This window comes from Solanum lycopersicum, chromosome 2 (genome assembly GCF_036512215.1).
Source record: "Solanum lycopersicum chromosome 2, SLM_r2.1".
NCBI classification, from domain to species: Eukaryota; Viridiplantae; Streptophyta; class Magnoliopsida; order Solanales; family Solanaceae; genus Solanum; species Solanum lycopersicum.
This window is the reverse complement of record NC_090801.1, coordinates 52,729,792-52,753,436: the sequence shown is the minus strand read 5'-3', so window position 1 is coordinate 52,753,436 and position 23,645 is coordinate 52,729,792. Positions and strand designations below refer to the sequence as shown.

General features: G+C 32.1%; 4 protein-coding genes, 1 long non-coding RNA gene and 1 other non-coding gene across 8 annotated transcripts; 1 reads left to right on the top strand and 5 right to left on the bottom strand.

The window, feature by feature from the left end:
- Window positions 1–2,637: 2,637 nt before the first annotated feature.
- Window positions 2,638–3,465, bottom strand: LOC101258031 (uncharacterized). The gene has a single exon (XM_004233364.5). The coding sequence runs from the start codon at window positions 3,376–3,378 to the stop codon at window positions 2,902–2,904; it is 477 nt and encodes a 158-aa protein (XP_004233412.1). The 5' UTR covers window positions 3,379–3,465; the 3' UTR covers window positions 2,638–2,901.
- Window positions 3,466–8,527: 5,062 nt separating this feature from the next.
- Window positions 8,528–11,808, bottom strand: LOC101258328 (CASP-like protein 5C3). The gene is made up of 3 exons (XM_004233365.5): window positions 11,349–11,808; window positions 8,988–9,120; window positions 8,528–8,905 (listed from the first exon to the last, which is right to left on the bottom strand). Exons 1-3 carry the CDS (start codon window positions 11,483–11,485, stop codon window positions 8,708–8,710), a joined length of 468 nt encoding a protein of 155 aa, XP_004233413.1. The 5' UTR covers window positions 11,486–11,808; the 3' UTR covers window positions 8,528–8,707.
- Window positions 11,809–13,696: 1,888 nt separating this feature from the next.
- Window positions 13,697–19,305, top strand: LOC101258616 (pentatricopeptide repeat-containing protein At1g20230-like). 3 transcript variants are annotated; one of them, XM_019212207.3, is made up of 3 exons: window positions 13,697–16,211; window positions 16,305–16,461; window positions 18,651–19,305. In XM_019212207.3, the coding sequence occupies exon 1, from the start codon at window positions 13,923–13,925 to the stop codon at window positions 15,978–15,980; it is 2,058 nt and encodes a 685-aa protein (XP_019067752.1). In that variant the 5' UTR covers window positions 13,697–13,922; the 3' UTR covers window positions 15,981–16,211; window positions 16,305–16,461; window positions 18,651–19,305. The 3 variants fall into 3 exon arrangements, with proteins under 3 accessions (XP_019067752.1, XP_025885044.1, XP_010317151.1); XM_026029259.2 differs by lacking the exon at window positions 16,305–16,461; XM_010318849.4 differs by having other exon boundaries at window positions 13,697–16,461.
- On the bottom strand, window positions 16,808–19,049 carry PSBO (oxygen-evolving enhancer protein 1, chloroplastic). The gene is made up of 2 exons (NM_001309365.1): window positions 18,721–19,049; window positions 16,808–17,725 (listed from the first exon to the last, which is right to left on the bottom strand). Exons 1-2 carry the CDS (start codon window positions 18,952–18,954, stop codon window positions 16,970–16,972), a joined length of 990 nt encoding a protein of 329 aa, NP_001296294.1. The 5' UTR covers window positions 18,955–19,049; the 3' UTR covers window positions 16,808–16,969.
- A 2,713-nt stretch (window positions 19,306–22,018) lies between the features above and the next one.
- On the bottom strand, window positions 22,019–23,492 carry LOC104645950 (uncharacterized). The gene is made up of 2 exons (XR_740183.4): window positions 23,287–23,492; window positions 22,019–23,062 (listed from the first exon to the last, which is right to left on the bottom strand). It is a non-coding gene; the product is annotated as an uncharacterized lncRNA (long non-coding RNA).
- LOC112941001 (small nucleolar RNA SNOR75) lies at window positions 22,246–22,332 on the bottom strand. The gene has a single exon (XR_003245829.1). It is a non-coding gene; the product is annotated as a small nucleolar RNA SNOR75 (small nucleolar RNA).
- Window positions 23,493–23,645: the final 153 nt, after the last annotated feature.

The following is a 23,645-nucleotide window of genomic DNA, read 5'->3' as shown; positions in this document are numbered from 1 at the left end:
GTGAGATGAGTGGTCCTATGGTCAATAGGATGGGCCAGGCCAGTATGGTTGTGGAAGAGCAAATGCACAATAATGCTAATTTTTAAACAAAGAGACACCAAAAACTGAATCCTGGATGCTAAAGTTAGGTGCACATATATTCAAAAGGCCACTAGCTAAGCATGGAGGGCCAACTCAGCCTAAGTTGAATCCTATGTAATCATTGATCAATTTGGAGGTTCTAATTTGAGTTTTGTACACATTGTCCCATCCATATGATGTGTTCTTCCCAAAGCAGACTAGTTTTGTACAGGATGTGACTTCTAATTCACAGCTAGCATGTATTCAATATATATGCCACTAGTGTACGTACACATTGAATGTATTTTGGAATGAGTTGTACACAAATGTAAATAAATTTGTAATCTACCGACAAGGAGGGTGAGAGAGTGATAAGTACTCATTCATTCTTCATAAGATGTCTCGTATTTCAGTCTCCCTGGCATGCAATTGCCTTTGTTACGGAGTGTTTGTTATCTCCTGTAATAAGGTTAGGAAAACAAAAACAGAAAAAAGATAAAACAGATCGTCCACAAAATTTACTGTGTTTCCTTAAAAAAATTGATATCATCAAGTACCCGAGGTTGCAGATTAATTCATTCTAAGATAAAAAGGATTAACCTATTAGAGAAGTAGCGGTATCTCAAACCTTAATAATTTCAGCGAACGCAAAAACAATAACGAGAGAACACATAGACTAGTCGATCAACAAATTTTATTTTGTAAGAAAAATGTATGCAGAGAGAAAAAATTTAAGTGTTGAAAAATGAAAAAGAACCCTATATTTATAGCCACTTGCAGCAAGAAACGCGTCTGTGCAGACAATGGTGTGAACGCGTCTGTTTAGACATGTCTTTCCAGAACATTTTGTTTTTGTGGGAAAAATCGAAATGTGAAATTGATTATATTAATTAAGCCAAAGCTAAAGTCGAGCAACTGACTTTTCATTTGAAATGACTTTGTCATTTTTCCTCCAAATTGGTTACCCCACATTTTCTATTTTCTCTTCTTATTTCTAATTCATACCTTGCTAAAATCCAACAATGTTTTATCCTAATGTGAAATTTCTCGACGCGATTCAGAAATTACTTTGGACTCCAGTATGGATATCAAAATATCAGGTGGGAGAAAAAAATAGAAAATGTTCTTATCAAGTCGTCTAATAAATAATTAGATATAACAACTAGGCATAATAATAAATGTGTCTTTAACTTAGCTTCAAATCACATTTATGCCCTTCAACTTAAACTTGTATAAAGTTGAATAAATAGACACACATGTCCTACATGTCATTTTTTGTCTTACTTGGTATCCTACGTGTATTGTGTCAAGTAGACCCATGTGTTTATTTATTTAAAAGTTGGATAGTTAAGGTATCTATTTGTGCAGTATGAAAGTTGAAGGTTAAAGTTAAAATTTGAAGTGAAATTTAGAGTATTATGCCTAACAACTATACATAAAGGGTGAACTTTATACAATATCATTTTTCCCCTCTTCTTCTGCTTCAAAAGCTTTGTTCGGTCTTGATTGAAGGGAGATATCATGACTCATTACATCATAATTCCATAAAAAAAAAAAATTATTTTTGGGTTAATTTTAGACTAAATAAAAGATATAAATTAGCTTGAGGTACGTACGTCCATGAGTAAAACTCCCAACTTCTGAAGTTTGTTGTTGCCAAGTTTTAAGTCACCTTCAATCAAATATGTCTAAGTTGATCTTGACAAGTCATATCAATTTTCAAACAAAAACATTTAATATTTAATTTTTACATGGCCAAAACTCAAATACAAATATTTTGAAGTTAGATGATACAAATTAATTTTCAAAATAATCGCCCCAAAAGCGTATATTTATGGACTCTTGCACCCTCATATTGTCAAACTTGATTACTTATCAAATTTTGTGCCTTAACTTTTTTACGTTTGTAATGTGTGAATGTGATTGATTTTGTGCTTTTATTACGTTTGCAATTGTTAAGACACATTTTTGCTTTAATTTTTGTCAATCTTCTTTGAATTAGTAAAGAAATTAATTAAATACGTCAAAATCTTTTCTTCTTCTATTTCTTTTTTTTATTATATTTCAATAAAGGGGAAATCCTGCCAAGTCTTTGTTCCCCACTCATTCTCCACTTCTAGCACTCTTCGTTAAAGGGGACATACTGCTAGTAACTTACCTAATGAACTAGACTTTTAACTTTGCTCTGTAAATTACTAGATTACTCGATATTATGTGGCGCTTTTTATTTTTTGAAAATCAAAGAGTTTAAATTTATGCATGAAAATTTTGAACTTTTTATATGAAATTTATATATTTATAAATTACGTAAAAAAATATTATAAATTATAATAATTAATAATTTCAAAATATTTCAAAATCTAAAAAATATCACATAAATTGAGACAGAAGAAGTATTTTCAAGCAAGTTGCATAAGCTTTCTATGTCCACCCCTACACGCTCCCATTTATTACTGTTACTGTTTTACTCCTCATCCTTATTAGTGGTAAAAATTCACGATACTGTTATGCATGACTTTTTTTATATATAGGCTATAGCTTATAGTATTTACAAAATTGTACTTACGGTTATCGTAATTAACAATAAATCAAGCTGATTATTGTAATCAAATCCGTACATTGAGGGGTAAAATTGTAATACAATCCCACCATTGATGACAAGTACAATAAAATTAACTTAATAACCACAAAATGAACAGTAACTAATTAGCTTCGATTCTAATATACGCACAAATAATAACCCCCAAAAAAATAAAAATACTACCTACTTTACTTATAATAACTATCTATCTAATAATACATGTGTTGATGGAAAATAACCGATGCAATAATTGAGCTACGCTACTCATTTATTGAACTCAACTTCACGGTGAATTTCTTTCTCCTGCCATTCCCTTTACGAGTACGATCATTATTATCGTCCATCATTTTTTTCCAAAAATTAGGACCACTTTTTTCAAAAACTATAAACTTTTCACCACTACTACTACTAGTGTTTAATGCAGAGCTAGCTTTGACAGCTAATGCAGCCATTTCTTCAGCTTTCAGCTTATGTTTAAGTTGGGTTAAAGGTAAGGCAAAATATAGCTGACCAAGCTGAAGCTCTTCTTCGGCTTTGACGGCGCAAACGACGTTACCGAAATCCATTTCGTCGGAGTTGCAGATGAAGATTGTAGGGTCATTTTGTAATAAGAAAGAAGCTTTAATTGGATAAGAAAATTCTTGTAATGTTCCATCGTGAAGTATTAATTTGGCTGTGGCTACTGATGTTGATTCGTATGAACTGCATATAATGCCCATATTATGATTTTTGTGCATAAATATATGAATTGGAGAAAGGGAAAGAGATATAGTAATTTAATTGTTGTTTGAAAAGACTCAACGACGACTGAGAAAAGAGAAGAGTGGTGAGGTATATAAAGGCCACCACTATTTGTCATGTAGTAGTAGTATGAGAAATACAATAGTTCGGTTCGTTCTAACTTATGTGACACTTTTTAAATTTTTTGTCAAAATTTATAATTTAAATTATTTATCTCTCGAAACAAAGAGAGTACTATTAATATACAGTGTGGATTAGTGTTCGGTAAGTTTTCTTTCATATTTAATTAGAGATTTCGAGTTTAAATTCTCGGAGAGCGTTTTACTATTAATATGGGATTTTTTCGACGCGGATTTGATTTATTTGGGCTCCAATCAGGGGGCGGAGCCAGTCCTTTGTTTGGGGTTCATTCGATGGAAAATATTACTATTTATATATGATTAAAATTATTTTTTATGTATATAAAGTAGACGTAGAACCCCCTTCGATTAGTTCGTGTGTCAAGTTCTTCAGATTTTGATCACCTTATTATAAATTCTAGCTCCGTCACTGGCTCCAATAAGATGGATACTGGACACCAGATGAGAAATCAAAAAAAAATATTATTAATATAAGGTAAATGTTGAGGACGACACTCTTTACTTTTTTTCATTTTCTAAGGTCGAATTCGAGAGTTTTAGTTAATTGAAAGAAATGAACTTGAGCTTAACTTAATGCTAAAAGCTACTCCCTTTGTTCCTATTTAGTTGTCCACTTTAGAAAAAGCACACATATTAAGATAACAATAATTAATATAGTGAAGTTACAATCTTATCCTTATTAAATATGATTTCAAAGCAGATGAATTAAAACTTAGAAATTTTCAAAAAGTTTAAATGAGGGTATAATAAAAAAATATTGTTCTTTCTTGATTAATCAAAATAGACAAGTAAATAGTGACAAATAAATAGGAACAGAGAAAGTAGTTCGCGAGAAAAAAAGACCATATTTCATAGGAGGTATGACTCTTCAACTTCACCACCCTACCTTATGCCTAGTATGGTGCGTGTACATGCAATTGACGTGCGGTCAAACATCAATACACTATAATTAGGACGGATCATGCTCTTAATAATGTAGAGAAATTAATTTTGAGTCTAAACTTCAATGTAACTTTAAAAGTTAGCTTACCAAAAGGATTATCCAAAGTAAATGCATAAGAATATCACTATTTTACGTCCAATTAATGTGGACTTTCCAATAATTATTAAACCTTAAATGGTAGTGCTTAGCCTTTTATATATACTAATAATAATAAAATTACATTAAGTAAAACTTATTCATAATTCTCATTTGAACCGAAAGATTTTGATATATATAAGTTGCACGCATTAATTCCAATTTCCGCCTAATTTCACCTCCGAAAAGAGGCCGATATTGTTCGAAAGATTTGCGGAAGAATCTAAAACATTTTAGAACTTTTAAGAAAACTAAAGAAGGTCCCAAAGTAGTATATAATTCTCTAGAAATGGGACTAAAGTATAAATATTTTAGGAACTTGTAAAGTAAATATTAATTGTATTTTAGTTCCTACTAAGTAGTATAAATAGAGGTGTCCCTCATTTGCAAAGGCACCAAGCAAAATTGTAAGCAAATCTTTCAAAGTAATACAAGTCTTCTTACAAAGTTCTTTTTTGTTCTTTCTAAATTTTTCTTCACACTCTCTTAAAATTCCAAATTTTAAAAGTTTTATTTGAACTTACAAAATCGTAAAACTAAACTTCAATGTAACGTTAAAAGGATTATCCAAAGTAAATGCATAAGAATATCACTATTTTACATCCAATTAATGTGGACTTTCCAATAATTATTAAATCTTAAATGGTAGCGCTTAGCTTTTTATATATACTAATAATAAAATTACATGAAGTCAAACTTATTCATAATTCTCATTTGGACCGAAAGATTTTGATATATAAAAGTTGCACGCACTAACAATAAATTAAGGAAGATATTATAAACAAACCATTGAAAAGTCACATGCAGGTCCTTTCTGTTATTATTAGTAATTAGCATTATCCTAGTTGCAATATACTTTTTGATCCATATTTTTTAGTTCGTCTTAAAAATAATACTAATGTATTTTTATATTTAGGAATAATTAAATTTTAAAATGTTTATTAACTATTAATGAAATAATTTATAATTATTTATATTTTATTTTAAATTATAAAATTTTTTTTATAAAAATCTTAAATTTACTGTCAAATCAATCTACATCACATAAATTTAAAAAGAAAAATTGCATGCCAAAATTGTTAAATTTATAATAATAATAATAATAATAATGTATGGTGTAGAATATTCACCTAATATCCTAAAGGGAAAAGTTTGATTTACGTCTCCTTAATTCTATAAAATATCTTAATGTTACTTTATGTTATATTTTAAGGTTAGAATCATTTATTCATATTCTAATTATTAGCTAATTGACTCGAATTTGCTCTTTATTCTAACAAAAACTTCAAGGTGAGCCTGATAAATTTTAGGTGTTAAAATATTTGAGAGGAAAAATAGCTTAGAATTAGACTTTGTTATCTTCGTAGCGGAATACGGGAAAGATAAAAAAAAATTGAATATGGGAAGAATATAATTTTAAACTAGTAATATAATAGTCTGGATCACTCTTAAAAGTATGACAATAATATTAAAAAAAAAAATATTTTGGATAGTAAAGGAATAGAGATGACATTTTTCGAAATAAACAAAATATATATTGTATTACATCTCTTTTTTTCTTTTTTTTGTTTTTCATCTGATGTCCAGAGTTTGTATTAATGCTTTAATTATATTCAAATCACATGTTACATGGCTTATTCTAAGGTGACGTTCCTAATAACATTTTCTCCGTACATATTGTTCGAACTTGAGATTTCTCATTAAGAGTGAGATAATATAACCACCGCTGACGTTATTATATTCGTGTTTATATAGTGTCCAATTATACAGATGGCATTGCCAGGTTGTAAAATGGGGGGTGACAGGTTGTATAAGGTGACCTTTCACACTGCCCCACGTTTCACCAAGCTAACTTCCAAATCAGGGATTCAGCTGCCTTATTGACTTATTCTCTACCTTTTTCTTCAATTATATTAATTTCAACCTTAAATAGTAAGCTGATTTCTAATTGTGCAGTATACACCTAATAATACACACCCTAAGTTTCAAAATAAGTGGTATTTGACAAAAGAAACAGTATTTTACATCATCAAAAAGATCTTAATAAAAATGTATTTTTTGATTCTATATATCTAACGATTCACTTCAACATAATATCAAAACAGACAAACATCTTTAAATCATATTTCACAATTATCAATATGAACATCAATATCTCACGGTCGGATCAATACAAACTTTAAGAAATAGTAAATGAGACATATTGAAAATACTTATTTTGGATTAAAAAGTTATCTTTATTCCCCTATTAATCCTCAATTGACCTAGATTTCATGAGAATAGTAGAACAAATTAATTCTCCCAACATCTTAATAAACACATGTAATGTATTTATGAATTTAATAAAGTGAGCCATTTGGAGGTGGGTCTTCAAAACCTAACCATGCCACCAAATCTTGACTAGCTAACGTATCTTAGCTTTATTATTAAAAAAATTATTAACAATAGAAAGGCAAACATTATCTAATCTAATCTAGAAGGTCTATTGACTGGCCACTAACAAACAAGCAACCTCTGCCTTTGATAGTGATGCAACATTCTAAACCATGCACCATTATATAATCTTTCCTTTTCTTATTTATTATTAATATTATATTCTAGATCATGACACTATAGTCTATACATATGCAATATAATTATTTACTAGAAATTAAGGGAAATGGAAAAAAATAAGTAATTTTATTGAGAAATCTATTAGATATATATACGAGAAATATTTGTTAAGAACTCGTTAATAAAGCAATTTTTTGGCCTAGTAGTAGAAATAGAACTTGCTGGAGTTTTTGTTACCCTTTTTTATGACGGTTCGATTCCTCTGGGGCGTACAAAATTTTGGTGAAGTTAGAACTCTAGCTTTGTGTTATAACTAATCAACAAAAGGTACCAGGATGAATGATCTATTTGTTCAATTTATATAAATTTTAGTGTCTATTTATGCACACTCAAAATTAAAAGTTATAATTTTCCGCTGACGTCAAGTTAAGAATACTAATGTAGTTAATTGTGTCATTGGAGATGAAAGGAAAATAGTTTATCCACGTTGAATACTTGAATTTGGGAGTAGAGATGACTGATATGTCGTTATCCCAACAACCCAACAGCAGCTTACGTAATATGATCTGATCTTTAATTCTACAAAGATCCATCTTTTTCTTGTTTCCTATGGCCACAGAAACTGCACATCAACCTTGTTAAAGAATGACAAAAATCCCACGTCGGAGATTAATGAGATGGGTGAACTCTTTATAAGGCGCTTTTGGGATGTGAGTTAGGCTTAAGACCTAATTTCACATGGTATCAGAGCAGGGGTGGGCTGTTAAAGTTGAGTCAAATAGTGACTATTTGTCTGTTTTTGATCAATTCCTAAATCTGTATGTTGGTTTTCGGTATATACTGATTGGAACAACCTTGTAATCGCCTCACCATATCGGTTTCCTTGCCCCCAATATAATTTCATGAAAAAAAGAAAGATATGATTTATAGTGGAAGCATGTCCAAGAGATGCATGGCTCTTGAGTTTTGGTTCATGAACCGATTAATGCATTTTCAATATGCCGATAGAATGTATGTCAAAAGTACAAAACTAAGCTCAAAATCAATTTGCTTCTCATGTGTCTTTACCACTTTTCATCTTTTGAGTAGAACATCACTAATAAGATGCTTACTTAATCTCTGTAAACTGCCATTTATATTTAAAAATTTGTTTGGTATAAGTATAAGAGAATGGTTACAATTATCTAATTAGGACAAGAGAACTCTGGTATCATGCAGAGAACAGTTTGAGCATCGTATCTAAAAGCTTCTAATATAAAAACAGTAATGGAGGAGTTCAAACTGGATCTGGTCGTGGATGGAGACAAGTTGTGTGGGGGTAGAAAACAGCGTTACCAAGTGGTTCAAGGTAGTAGATTGTGAATCCAAGCCATGCAAGTTCAATGACGCATGTCGTTTATAAATTGACTAAATACTTTAACGCAATGAGTGAAGTAACTTTTAGTATCATTCTAGCCCTTTCAGAGATCATAGCCGAATAGATCGGTCACAATTGTTACTTCCTATTCGTTAAATCAAGAGACAACCAGGAGGGGACAAGGACCAGAGATGCAACTAATATAATGTAGGAAGAAGCCAAAGATTCAAGAGCAAAGACGCCGATGACAAAATCCAAGTCAAGAAAGCCATGGCAGCAGAGAGTTGATACCGTAGGCATATGTTATCTCTGCAGTATACATTACCAGAAGCAATCAGGAAATCAGCCACACTAGCTGTGGAACACGACACAGCCAGTGACAGTACCGAAAGGACCTGTTTTGAACCCAATGATATGCTATTTGATCAGAACAAGATTATACAGTTGAGTTGTCACAAAATTTATCAAAGCACTTACCCAATCTCCTAAAACAACAGCTGTCAATACTCTGGGCTGATTAGATGGGCGTTTAGCCAAGACTAGAAATGTATCAATCATTGCCAATCCCAAACTCCATGGTGTTACCAAACCCATGGTTGTCACCAAAAAGCTACAAACAACAATAGGTTAAATAGGTAATTTATTAGAGAGATTGCACCTATGCAACTGAGAGCGAGAGAGAGAATAAGATTTTCCTGCAACTGATTACTTGTGTTCTATTCTTACTTGAAACTATGCACATGTAGTCATGAATTAGTTTAGAATGTGAAACTAAGGAATGACTACTCGATAAATACACTTGGTGACATCTGCTACTAAGTTGATGGAATTATGACCCAGGCAAACCAGTAAATCTCGATTTTAAAACCCCCTACTTCTGCAAGAATTAAAATATGGAAAATAAAAATACATCAATGTACAGCATCTTATAAGCAAAAGAGTTGTTTGATTGAATAATCATCAATCAATAGTAACAGTTAACCATGGATACAAATAATATCAGTGCTAAGAAGCCTGTATTCTGGAAAGAATAACAAAATGAAAATGCAAGAACAGCACCTTAGAAGCAGAATATGATTCGTTTGACAATGACCAATAGTAACATTAAACCATGGGATAATAACTTCTAAATCTAGAATCTGTTAAACAGACTATGCATATGAGATAACATCAAGGGGTGTGGTGGGATGGATGGGATCCTCCACGCTTAACCACATGTCTCAGGTTCGAGCCTGGAAGTGGAGAAACTCCTGATGGGGAGCGCTTCCTACATTACAGGACCCTATGCAGTACGAATCTAGAGTAATTGGCCAGCGGTTTCGATTGGAATAATCTTCAGCCAGAAGTCATATTAAAACCATGGACTTACAAAAAGTATCGGTGAGCTTCTTCTTCCTGCCGGTTCAGGAGTTTAGGCCTAAGCGGTAGTGGTTTCCTAGTTGGAGTTGGCATACATAGTCGCCACACGAGAATCGAGGGGTTGGTTGCTCGCAAACCACATAGGAAAAGTAACCGCACTAGGCAAGCCTGGTGCGACGAGCTCGATCCAGAAGGATAACCCTTTGCTTTTGCTGGCAAGGGGTTTCGAACTTGAGACCTCTAACATGGAAGTCCGAAGCTCAAACCACTGGGCCACCCCGAAGGGTCTACCCAAGCAAGAGTGTGCTAGAGAGCTTTATTTAGGCAACAAAATAAGAAAATGAAAATGCAGGAATAGCACCTTAGAAGCAGAATATGATTTCAATCATCGATGACCAATAGAAACATTAAACCATGGGAAATACAGCTCATAAATTTAGAATCCCCGTTAGACAGATTAAGTATATGAGATACTATCAAGAGATGTGGTGGAACAGATTACTATCAAGACATGTGATGGAACAGGTGATTCTCCCTCAACCCTTAACTAGAGGTTTCATGATCAAGCTCTGAAAATGGAGAAATTGCTGGTAGAGAGCATTTCCTCCTTTAATGGGCCCTATGCAGGCCAAATTCAAATTATATATAATACTCCAATTGAGGCTATACAAAAACATAACTACAAATGTGAGATATATCCCACTAACAACTCGTTTCAGTATAATACTCCAATTGGTATGACAACTGCATAGATGATTCCAGGCAGCATAAATCTCAACTAAGCACTTCCCAATGGCAGCTTTCACGACAAAACTCTGGATACAGTACAGAGAAAATCTGATATCTGTTTCAAGTTCTCAAGTATAGAAAGCATGCAATAGGACCTGTTGACAATGGTCATATCTAACCTCAATTATGTATCCAAATCCGCAACAACCAATTAACTACTCCAATAAAATAACCCAAGCATATATCCAACATATAAGCTTCTTTATGTGCATTTGACCATTTCTTCCAGACTCCATACTGAAAATGAACTTCACAACTCTCTTGTGAAGTTCTTTTTATTTACACCTTTAAAAGGTCAATGAAAGCTCTCTACTGGACAATCACGTGGTAATTTCAAAAGTGCCTAACAGTTCAAAGTGGAAAGATTTTGGTTTTTCTTTATTTGATGATCATGGTGTCCGGTACTCCGGGTTAGCCCTCAACTAATTTATATCAGATAACTCTATCCACCGATGCTAAGACAAATGAAAAGTACTCATGCTAAGGCCTAATTCAAGTTTAGTTTCCTTACAATCGGCTGCTCAATCTTTTCAATCCACTCATCTCACTTACATGCCAATTTCAAGAGCCCACCAAATTCAAAGATTTAAACAGCAACAATCAGAAATAAATTACCTCGAGGAAGAAGAAAAAAAGAGATGAATAGTGAAAAGAGATGAAATTAAAAAAAAAAAAAAAAAATTCAAGTACCAGAAGGGAGCGTAGCTGTAGCTTAAGAAAGAAACACCAAAACACATGAAAAGAAGTGAACTGACAGAGAAAATAGCCTGTCCTAATCGCAAAGCTAAACCAGCACTCGTCCCCATAGCCCCCGGCTGTTTATCCATTTCATCAGTAGCACGCCACAGAGCGATTTACCTTGTTGTGTTTGTCAGAATTCTGCAACTCAATCAATAATGTGCAGTTTTTTTTTGTTTTGAAACGGAGTGAATGGAATGCGAAAAGGAATTTTGGGGAAAATAATAGTGATGGGGATGTTGTAACGTAACAATATCATACTCATTGCAATCTTTACTATGTCTGTCTAATTTGTTGAGAAGAGAATTTGATTCGTCTTTTTGACTCTAGAGTCTCAAGAGGAAAGGGAAATAGCGACCCAGTGCCCGACTAACAATAAATGTTGATGTTGCCTAACATAATTTGTTAGTATATCAATTATTCAATTGAAATTGGGCTAAAGTCAATTTGGGAGTATCTATTCAAATCGGAGGCAATTTTGTTTATTTTAGTAAAGATAGGATACCATAATATACTACCCTCGATAGTAAATATAAATATGTATATTTCGTTATACATATATAAAAGAATGTAGTTATATATAATTAGTTTTTATTTTTGTATACATATACAAAAGATCGATGGTATAATATGTATTTGTATAAAGCTAGAAAGAAAGAGAGAAAAACAAAAAAGAACTGGGTAGAAAAATGTTTATATTGTATAATTACAAGTTTATATGACGAAGATATGTATTTGCATTTGTATATACAATTTTCTTTGATTATATACAAACAGAAATGTCATTTATACATTTCTATTTGTATGAGTGAAAGATAGACTAACAAGCAAGATCTGGGAGAGTGACGAGCGAGATCTGAGAGAGGGAGAGAGAGGAACAAAAATATATGTATAAAATATTCTATTGCTTTATACGAACACAAAGACATTTTATACATTTGTGTTTGTATAAAAGCGAAAAAAACGAGAGAGAGAAGGAGAGTGACGAGCAAAATTTACCTAAAGAGAAGCGAAATAGCAACAGTTTGTTATGGGGTACAATTACTCAAACTATATTTATAACATATAATTTAAATTATTAATTCACAATAATGTACAAATTTTCCTATAAAGAAAGGATAATTTTTTTAATTAATAAACTCAAATAAAGGTATCAACAATGGATTGTGATGTACAAACATTACTTTACTCTTAATCAGAGTAAGAGGAAAATCGTGTGAGAAAATCTTTTTGAAGTGTCACCATTGGGTCTGCCCTTAAAAAAGAGAAATTTTTGTGCAATAATAAACATTCAACCTATATTCGATATTATAGCTATAGATAAATAAAATTGTAATTTGCGACTATAATTTTTAATATTTTTATGAGTCACTTGATTTATAATTGGTTTCTAATGATATAAATACAATATTTTGTATATGTGTACAATAACTATTTATATATGATTTGTGAAAAATTCATAATAAATTATCCTATTTGTATGTTGGCAAGCAAAATATACAAATTGAGTTCTGAAAAATTCCTAATATGTATTTACATAATTTGTATATACTTACCCTATTTATATATATATAAAATAGAACTATAGCTATGGAACGTAATTATCGAAATTATAATTATAGAGTCTTATTATGTCTATTATGTTTGCTATTTCTAGAATTTTAGGAAAAAATAAATAAAAGTAGAGGTATATTTTAAATTCTATTAAAAATAAAATAAATTTTAGGAATGACAAACATAAAAATCGAATTGGCACTCTATAACTATAATTTTGCTATTTGCTCTCCATAGCCAAATTATGTTTGCTATGGAATATATGATTTGTATAAAATTGTGAATTTGTATAAAAGTTGCGGCAATTCGTATGAAAATTGTGTTTGTATATGTATATATTCTCTGTGTTAGGCTAGAGTGGCGAGCAATATTAGGAGAGAGGAGACAGGTGAGCGAGAGAGTGCAAAGAGTGGACAGAAATGAATTGTATATATATATATATATTAGATAATTGTATATATGTAATTACTATGTATATGTGTCAATGATTATATTTGTATGTCGACATAAAATTTGAATTTGTATACAATTGAATCGTTGAGTTGAGTTAAAACATTTGCGTTTGTATATAATCTTTCTACATAAAATTTGAATTCGTATATAATTAAATCGTTGAGTTGAGTTAAAATATTTGCATTTGTATATAATGTTTCTCTCGCTTTATACAATATAAATTATACATTACATTTTTATAATTTGTATTTATATAAAGCAAAAGAGAGACAGAAGAGCACTGAACAAAGAAATATTTATATTTATATAATTACAAGTATACAGAATAGATAAATATATATTTATATTTGTATATAAATGTAAACCCAATCACAATGTGTGAGGCGAAAAGTTTGTTTGCAAATTGAAATTAAATGAGGTATAGACCACTGCATCCACTTTTGCGAGATTGGGGAGAGTGACGAAAGTGTGTACTTTTTTTCTTATATTTGGGCAAACCACTTTTGCAAGGCTAAGCACATGCTGTCGAAGCTACCCTCATTCGGTCTAACTCCAAACTCACAGTTTCTGCGTGCACTTGGACCTTCTGGAGATATACGACGTGCCCGTCAACTGTTTGATGAAATTCCCCACCCAGATATACGATCATGGACGCTCTTGATCACCGCATACACAAAGAGTGGATTTCCAAAAGAAGCATTGGAAGTCTATGATGAATTGCGGGCAAGGAAAGTTCATCCTGATCAATTGGCACTATTATCAGTAACCAGGGCCTGTGCTGCTTTGGGCAACTTGATAAAGGCAAAAGGTATTCATGAAGATGTAATTAGATATGGATATCGCGCTGATTTGCTCCTTGGAAATGCATTGATTGATATGTATGGCAAGTGTAAATATGCTCAAGGTGCAAGAGAGGTTTTTGATAATTTAAGTGTTAAAGATGTAATCTCTTGGACGTCGATGAGTTCGTGCTATGTTAATTGTAAACTTCCAAGTGAGGCGTTAATAATGTTCCGTGAAATGGGGTTAGATGGGGTGAAGCCTAATCCTGTTACGTTGTCTACTGTACTTCCTGCCTGCTCAGATTTGAAAAGTTTGGATTTAGGTAGAGAGATTCACGGGTATATTGTGAGAAATGGAATACATGATAATGTGTATGTTAGCAGTGCTCTTGTGGACATGTATGCTAGTTGTTCAAGAATCAAACAAGCAGAGATGATATTTAATAGTACGCGTCAGTTTGACTATGTCTTATGCAATGTTATTATGTCAGCATATTTCTCAAATGGGGAATGTGACAAAGCACTTTGCATCTTTGATCAGTTGCGAAAAGGAAGAACCAAACTGAATCATGATTCCTGGAATTCTGTTATTGGAGGATGTATGCAAAGTGGAAGAACAGATAAGGCACTTCAAGTACTTCATGAAATGCAGCAGTCAGGTGTAAAACCAAATAAAATCACGATCACCAGTGTATTACCTACTTGTATAGATCTAGGAAGCATAAGAAGAGGGAAGGAGATTCATGGTTTTCTCCTTCGACATATATTTTTGGAAGATGAGACAGTCTTCACTGCTTTGGTACTCATGTATGCTAGATGTGGTGACCTAGAACTATCCAAAAGAGTCTTCTATATGATGCCAAAAAAAGATACTATTGCTTGGAACACAATGATCATTGGAAATTCAATGCATGGGAACGGAGAGGATGCCTTGTTGCTTTTCCGTGAAATGGTAAGTTCAGGGGTGAAACCCAACTCTGTTACCTTTACTGGTGTCTTATCGGGTTGCAGCCATTCACAGCTGGTAGACAAGGGCCTTATGATCTTTTACGCAATGAGTAAGGAACATGGAGTTGAACCTGATTCAGAACATTATTCATGCATGGTTGATGCTCTAAGCCGTGCTGGTCGCCTAGAACAGGCATATGATTTCATCCAAAACATGCCCATGAAACCAAGTGCTGGTGCTTGGGGAGCATTGCTTGGTGCATGTAGAGTATATAAGAATGTGGAAATGGCACGAGTTGCTGGAAAACAACTGTTGGAGATTGAGCCAGAAAACGCTGGGAACTATGTTTTATTGTCCAATATCTATGAAGCTGCCAAATTACGAGACGAGGCCTCAGAAATTAGGAAATTGATGAGAGAAAGAGGCATTATGAAAGTTCCTGGTTGTAGTTGGATTCAAGTGAAAGACAAAGTGCATACTTTTGTTGTCGGTGACAAGAATAATGCGCAGACTGCGGACATTTACAGCTTTTTGACTGAAGTAGGTGAAAAGATGAGGTTAGCTGGGTATTTACCCTGTACAGACCTTGTTGGCCAAGATCTTGATGCAGAGGAGAAGGAATACAGTTTGTGCAATCACAGCGAGAGGCTTGCTGTTGCCTTTGGGATTCTTAATTTGGATGGTGCATCATCCATTAGGGTGTTTAAAAACTTGAGAATATGTGGAGATTGCCATAATGCCATTAAGTATTTGGCTAAGATTGTCGGGGTGCAGATCATTGTTAGAGATCCTCTAAGATTCCACCATTTTAAAGATGGGTTATGCTCCTGTAGAGATTTTTGGTGAAATAACAAATGCCATCAAGTATTTAACTTGATAAGCTGCAAATGTAATTAGTTCTTTAAGGGATATTTGGTGGACCTAAGCTGATAATACTATGAAGAAGGTTCTTTTCATTTTTCTCCAAGGAAAATAGAAGTCTGCAGATATCATCCACTGTGACCATGCTTGCGGGTGCAACTAACAATTTAGAATTTTTCGCTGGCACAAGCTCCATGAGATATACTCAGCACAAAGGTTCTACGTCCTATCCCTGTATGCAAAAATGTAACAATTTTCTTCTAACCACTTTTAGGCACCCTATTATATGTCTGAAGGTTTTCCTTTCAGAGCGGTGAAGTCCTAAGCTAGAGAAGAAAGGTTCTAGTGCCAGGTTGATACCTGGGACTAGAATACGAATTCTATATGTTTGGAAGTCAATATTGAAAACAATAAGATGATTATTACTTCATTGGAGCTTAGCGGGGTTAAGTGAACCCAAGGAAGAGTAAGCATTTATATTGGCTCCTTTGTTCATTTCTCTTGATCAAGTGATTTCTCTCCATCTGTCTGTCCGTTTCTACTGTAGTTGCAAATTTCATCTGCTTTACCCTTGCATGATCTATGATGAACACTCAGTTGTTTGTTACTTAGTAGATATATACTGGTAAGGACCAGCCTTTCCGTGGTGTAAAATCTATTAATAAAAATACTTGATTGAGCTTACCTTTGCTGAACATATTCACTAATTTTGATGATTGTGGAGTCTAAGGGGTATGGATTATCATGAATTTGCTCCTTTCTATGATGACAGTACTTTTTACTTTATCCTGGGTGTATACAAGCATTAGAAGTGTTTATAACTGGCTACCAGCATGAAATATTACTTGAGCTTGATAATATACAGCAAGATAGTTGTTTCAGTGCTTGTCCAAATTGGGTCACAGAATGTTTAACCTTGTAACTTACAACAAAATTTAGACCAAGAAATGATACACACATTCTAGAACTCTCCATCATTCAAGTTGGGCATACCAGATACCCTGGATTTTGACATCCTTGGGAACCTTTGCCCCCAGATCAGTATCAGATGGCTGGATGCTCTCAAATACTCCAATGACCTCACCAGTCTCTGGCTTGCTCTGGGTAACACTCAAGGTGATCTTTCCTGTTAAAGATGCAGTGTTCTTTACGTTCTCCTTCTGAAGCTCCTCCTCGTCTCCTCTCCCTCCAGCAGGCAATGCAACAGCGTTGTCATAGCCAGTAGATCCACCTCGTCCCTTTGGGTCAAGGAAGGATGAACCTCTGTATGATGGCACAAGGAACTCACCACTAAAGCTTTCTGGCTTGCCGCTTGCCACAAGCTGTTTGATAGTGAAGAGGAAGGGCACACGCTCACCACCAGGAAGCTGAACTGTAACAGCAGCATAATCAATTCCATCCTTCTCCTCAAACTTAACAGTGCCATCCGGAGACACTTCAAATGGTCCCTCAATCTCATCAAGAGTGTAGGTTAAGCGTGTCATGAGCTTGGTTTTTTGGAAGTCTGGGGCTGAGTTCTTGCTGACACCCTCTGCCTTGACTGTGAATGATGTGGGCTCTAGGCAGAATTTCTTGGCAGTGTATTTGCCTGGTTTGAAGGCAAAGCTGCCAACACCTCCTTCAATGGTAGGACATTGGTTAGCAGTTCCAGTTCCCTTTACTTCCATATATGTCTTACTTTGGATTTCATCATAGGTTAAACGTTTTGGAACTCCTTCCGCATTTGCTCCCTGTGTATCCAAGTGTACAAACATTAGAAATTTTTGCATGAGAAACAAGAACAACAACTACTACACCTCAGTCCAAAAGTTGGGGTCGGCTATATGAATTCTCATTGACTATGCTTCTCCATATAAGCTCAACTCATGTCATCATCATACCAAATAAAAGTATGTCTGGAAGTTAGATTTTATATATACCAGTATGTATGACAGAATCTGCAAACTAGTTCATCTTTATAGAACTATTGATGCTTGTCCTGAAATACAGATGATAGCATGAACATCCAGAAATGAGCTAGGAAATTTTGACAAAAGATTGGATAGTCTGATCTTAGTTTTGGAGGTGGCAATGGTAAAGAAGCCTTCTGAAGTATTTTTACGTACTCTCAAAGATATCAAGGCCCTCTATTCCTGATAAAGATATTTGGTAGTTTACTAGTTATGGTTACTTCAAAGAAAGTGATTGACAGTGAATATGAGGCCGACTAGCTTGAAGAACATTTTACCTGCTTTTAGAATTATCGGTATGTCATACTGGTTAGTTAGCATTCATCTCTAGTCCAGTTATAGCCTTTCTTATTATCCTAAATTTAGATGATTGGATTGACACCAAAGGAAACCATAAACTTCATACACAATAGAGGGATATGGCAGTTCATATAATGAATGGAATTCCTCTTTCATCCTATCCTATTCACAGTACTGATCCATTCATAGCTTAAAAGTGGCTTTCTTGCTTTTGTGCCTCCTCGTGATCTAAACTAGTCAGCAGATACACCCCTGCAGCGCGGGGGATCTCACGACATTTTTCATTGGTTTGTCTTGTATTTCTAATCGTTAGTTGTTTAATATCTGGCATGTTGAATTGTATACATAATATGATGGACTTGTTTAGAAAGATCCTAGTTGAATTATATGACTCTGTATTATGCAGGCAACAGCACTGGATACATGGGAAATATAGACATGAAGCAGGCAAGCATTGAATTAGAAAAGCAACTTACCGAGACGACGAGGGCAGAGGTGGCAAGAGCAAAACCAGCAATCTTGGCAGCATCAGTACATTTCTGAGCCAATTCCTTGATTTCAGTTTGCAAAGAGCAAGTAAGCCTGCCTGAACCTTGTTCAACACCAAATGCTTTGCTCACACTTTGAGCAGACCTCAACTGCAGGTTGTTTCTAACACCAACCTTTGTCGGTTGCATAAGAGTAGCAGCTGCTTGTAGAGAGGCAGCCATAATTTTACCCCTTTTTTTGTTGATCAAATGTCTTGTGTTCCTCTCTGTTTCTGCTTTGTTAGAAAGTGGATGAGTGGCAGTAAGAAATGGTTTGTATGGACTATGGAGAGAGTAGACAAATTATTTTGGTGGCTTTGCTGTGAGTAAGATAAGAGATAGGATAAGGCCTAATTTTTCATTGGTTGTCTAAACTAATGCCTCTTATTTGGTGGCTTGCAACGTGGCAAAGTTAGTGTTTAGGATAAAGATACTCATTTTGTAATTTTGCTAGGGAATTTGTGGACTACTTCGTTTTGCATTATTTGAACCTAAAATCTTGTGAAATATTTACTCTTACATATTTGTACCAAATCATATAAGTTGATCATGCTTAATTATTTGTTGAGAATAACCTTTTTTTTTTTTTGGGTAATATTTTGATTTCAATTTTCCAAATGATATGTGTAAGGCCACAAGATTAAAGAATAATTCTATATATATGACCTAACTTTAATTTAGGATCACGAGATTCAAAAATCTTTTTTATATTCTCAATTTCGTGTCAAATCAAACCAGATCATTATTTGTGAAATGAAGGAAGTATCATTGTTGCTTTTACTTTAATTATCTTTATTGTTTTAATTTTTTGGGTATCTCCAACCCAAACTACCAAATTTTACACGAAATTTGGTATTAATATTATTTTTGGTGTGATTATCTCCAACCTAATGCACCAAATTTTACACAAAAAGAATATTTTTCTCTCTTCATTATTATAATTATTATTTTTTTATTTTATTTATATTTTCTTATTTCATAAAATAAACTCTTTCTAAAACATTCACCATATATAATTCATATTATTTACTTTTATATTCCATTATAATAATAGAGTTAACATAAATTTGATTTTTAAATAAAGTCGTATAAAGAAAACTTAATTTATAAAAAAAAAAACTAACTTTATATCTAACATTAATATTATAAAAATATTAAAAATAATTAAACACACAGGAGATTTAATTAAAACATACCATTTATATAATGTTTAAATTAAAAGTATGAAAATAATATTAAAAAAAAAATTTAAAAATGTTTTGGTGTCTATTCACACCAAATTTAGTTAAAAATTGGTGTGGATTGAAGATGGTCTTAATGTTTTGTTTTCTACAATAATTTCATGATTTATTTTTGTGTTTGTCAAACGAGTTTTCGAAAATGATTTTCTTGAGACAAGAATTTATTCAAAATAATTTTTCTACTCCACATAAAGTATGAAATAAAATTTGCATACTTCACAAGTAGGGGTGTGTAAAAATCGAACCGATCAATTAATTGAACCGAAAAAAAGTTATTGGATTGTTGGTTATTTAGTTTTTAAAAATAATTTATTGGGTTATTGATTTGGTACCGATTTTTACTATTAGTTATTGGATAAATCGATAATCTAATAAGACGGTAATAATTTATTATTGTGCCTTTTCTAATTATTGAATATTAATAACTTAATATATAATTAGACACTATAACTATGTCAAATTATTAGTACTCTACTAACTTCACAATAGACCCTTTTATTAGTTTTACTGTTTACTTATAACCTAAAAATTAAAGCCAAGTGTATACTATTTGATTTTAGTTTTAGTTTTAGTCTAATTGGACTATTTTATTTTTAGTTTGTGATAGTCACCATTTGCAAGCTTGTAAAAGTCTTAATTTATTAACATAAAAAATTTCAAATTATGTTTTGTTGGTAACACGTAATTATAGCCTTCGTATTATATTTTCTCTTATTGATGCAATTTCTCATTATCGTTTTTTGTTTCATTATATCAAAGCATTTAGAGAAGTGAGAAGATGTATAGTATTTTACAGATTTTTTTATTGGATAAATTGAAAACCAAATCGATAATAATTAAAAACCAATAAACATAAAATCGATAAAGAATATCTTATTAATTTATTATTGATATTTAAAAATAAAAAATCGATAATACATAAAACCAAATCGAACCAATGACAACTTCACAAGATACTAGAAGCATAAAGAGTAAAAATTTCTATACCAGAAGCATAAAAAGTAAAAACTTCTATATTAATGCATAATATTATGATATAATATCTCTCTTTTTTTAACCAAAAAATAGAGAAAAATTTAATGTGAATTATACTGATTGCAATATAAGATTCAAAATTAACATTTATGATATAATATCTTTTTTTAACCAAAAAATAGAGAAAAAGTAAATTGAATTATATTGATTGCAATATAAGATTTAAAACGAAATGTAATTGTATTGATCCCAATATAAAGTTTACCAAATAATAAGTATAAAATTTACCAAAGAATAATAATCAGATTAACTTGATCCAAAATTCATCTTAAAAAAAAAAAAGAGGTTTGATGCGATGATAGGAGTCATTGAACGAATTTTATTTAATTTAATTAATTTATCAATTCACTTACACAATTTTTTTTTCTTATGCCCTCTTCAATTTATCAATTATATATTATATTTTTTTAATTTTTTCTATCCTACATTTGATTTTTTTTATGTAATAATTCAAGAAATTTTAATAGCTTTAAATTATTTTATATGTGGAGTTCAAAGCATTTTGAATTATTTAGTATTAAAATTAATTATTGATTAATATTTAGTTTGACAAAAGAGTAATTAATAAGGATTAAAAAAGATAATGTCTAATTTATGATTAAAAGTGTGTCATCAATTCCATTATTCTGAAATTGAAGTAATATAAATTTCATTCATTACTGTTAAGAAAAATTACAATTTTCTAATATTCAATATTTATAAAACGCTAAAAACCTTTTCAGATTCAACTCGAAAGAATTCAAGTAAAAATTCATATTACAAAAAAACACAATTAATTAATTATATTACTAATAAGAAAAAATAAAATTATGATAATTATAATTTTATGACGTGTAAGGTTGAATAAAAAGTTTATCACAAAAATAAAATATTAACTTAAAATCTAAATGAATTTAAATTTATAAAGTAAGAATATTTTAAATACTTCTAATTTTCAAATATATAGCTAATTTGGAGATCTAAGCACAGCTACGTTTACTTTGACAGATTCTTTAGATCTCAAAGATTGGCTATTTTTTCCCTGATAAAAATAGGGAACACAGCAATTTAATTATTTTTTAAAAAATATATGTAAATTTATCAAATATTTGGAGATGGGAATCAGGAAGAAAAATATGAACCATTCAGATTCGTTTTCAAAATAAAATTCGATCAAAAATTAAAAAAAAAACGAAAAAAAAATGATTCAGATCGGAGTTCCTCTCAGACAAATGCCTCGTTTCGTCTTCATAATTTTAAAAGAATGGATATCAGACTCGTCATCTGTGTTTGTTCATCACTGAGAAACTCCCAAAACAAACCATAAATATAGCAAAAAGACGAAACCAAAGTACTAAAAGAAGAGTGAAATTTGAAAGGAAAACGCAAATAGTATCAGAATCGAACCCGAGCAGCCATAGCAAAAAAACGTAATACTAGATAAATGGATCAAGGGCAGCCATAGCAAAGTGAAAGATGAATGGATTGATGAGGAAACAGGAGTTTTTATAGGTGGTGGGGTGACTTTAGGGTTTAGGAGGGATGAAAAAATTCATATGGGCTCGGATTTAGTAGCAAAACCCACAACTTCTGGGCCTTTCTAATTCATTCAATTATGGAGAAATTACCCAATCATTTATATATTTATATCATATTTATTAGGAAACATTATAAAAATAAAATTTTCAAAATGATCAATTTTTACTTAAATTACATAATTTTAATCTGATCCCAATTCACCTAATAATATAACTCATTTTTGTTCTCTCTTCATCTTCATCCTCAAACTTGTGTTCCTTTTCAAAAACAATAAAATCATCCAACACATCCCAACAATATCAAAAATAATGTAATAAATGACTATAAACACAAGAACACAACAATGATTAAATACGGATAATCCAAGCATTATTTCTCAGTTAGATCTAAAAAAAATTGTAGGAATTACTGGAGTTTGGAGCTCCAATTCGTCGTTGCTGATTTTCTTCGGTCTATCGGAGTCACGGTGGTGGCTGGACATTGCTATCGATGTGGGTCTGAATGAGAGAGCAGAGACAGTCAGTTTTCCATATTTGACTAGTTCTTAGAATTAGAGAGAAAGACCTAGCTCTATCGATCAAAATTAAATAAAAAGGTCAGACTAAAGTTAAAAGATACAATCCATATTTCAAGTAATTAAAATGAAATTTTCAGTTGAGAATGGTTGTAACATGGATATTAATATATACTAAAAACTATACTTAAAATAAGTAACACATACCTCTTTGGAAACTTCTTCTGTCTTATTTGAAGATCTCGCATAGTTCATGAACCATCCACCAACATTGAACTTTATATCAAGCAGGTATGGAAGAAATTATTAATTGATGAATTGTGATGCATATGTTTCAACCTATGTCAGCTTTAGAACATTATTGGAATTTTTCCGATGTACTTAAAGCTACGGGAATTCACAAGTTTGAAGATGAAGATAGAATAAAATGGGTTATATTATTAGGTGGGTTGAGTCGGATTAAAATTGGATAATTTAAGTAAAATTGATTAATTTGGAGATTTTTGTCAATTGAGTGATATAAATGGTGAAATTATTAACGGCAAGGGTATAAATAACTTTGTTTC

Coding starts and splice junctions, on each gene's coding strand:
- LOC101258031 (XM_004233364.5), bottom strand. CDS start 3,378: ATGCACAAAAATCATAATATGGGCATTATATGCAGTTCATACGAATCA.
- LOC101258328 (XM_004233365.5), bottom strand. CDS start 11,485: ATGGATAAACAGCCGGGGGCTATGGGGACGAGTGCTGGTTTAGCTTTG. Junction 9,121..11,348: donor TACAGCTACGCTCCCTTCTG/GTACTTGAATTT, acceptor TGTTGTTTGTAG/CTTTTTGGTGACAACCATGG. Junction 8,906..8,987: donor CTGTTGTTTTAGGAGATTGG/GTAAGTGCTTTG, acceptor GGTTCAAAACAG/GTCCTTTCGGTACTGTCACT.
- LOC101258616 (XM_026029259.2), top strand. CDS start 13,923: ATGCTGTCGAAGCTACCCTCATTCGGTCTAACTCCAAACTCACAGTTT.
- PSBO (NM_001309365.1), bottom strand. CDS start 18,954: ATGGCTGCCTCTCTACAAGCAGCTGCTACTCTTATGCAACCGACAAAG. Junction 17,726..18,720: donor CCTCTGCCCTCGTCGTCTCG/GTAAGTTGCTTT, acceptor TTGGATACACAG/GGAGCAAATGCGGAAGGAGT.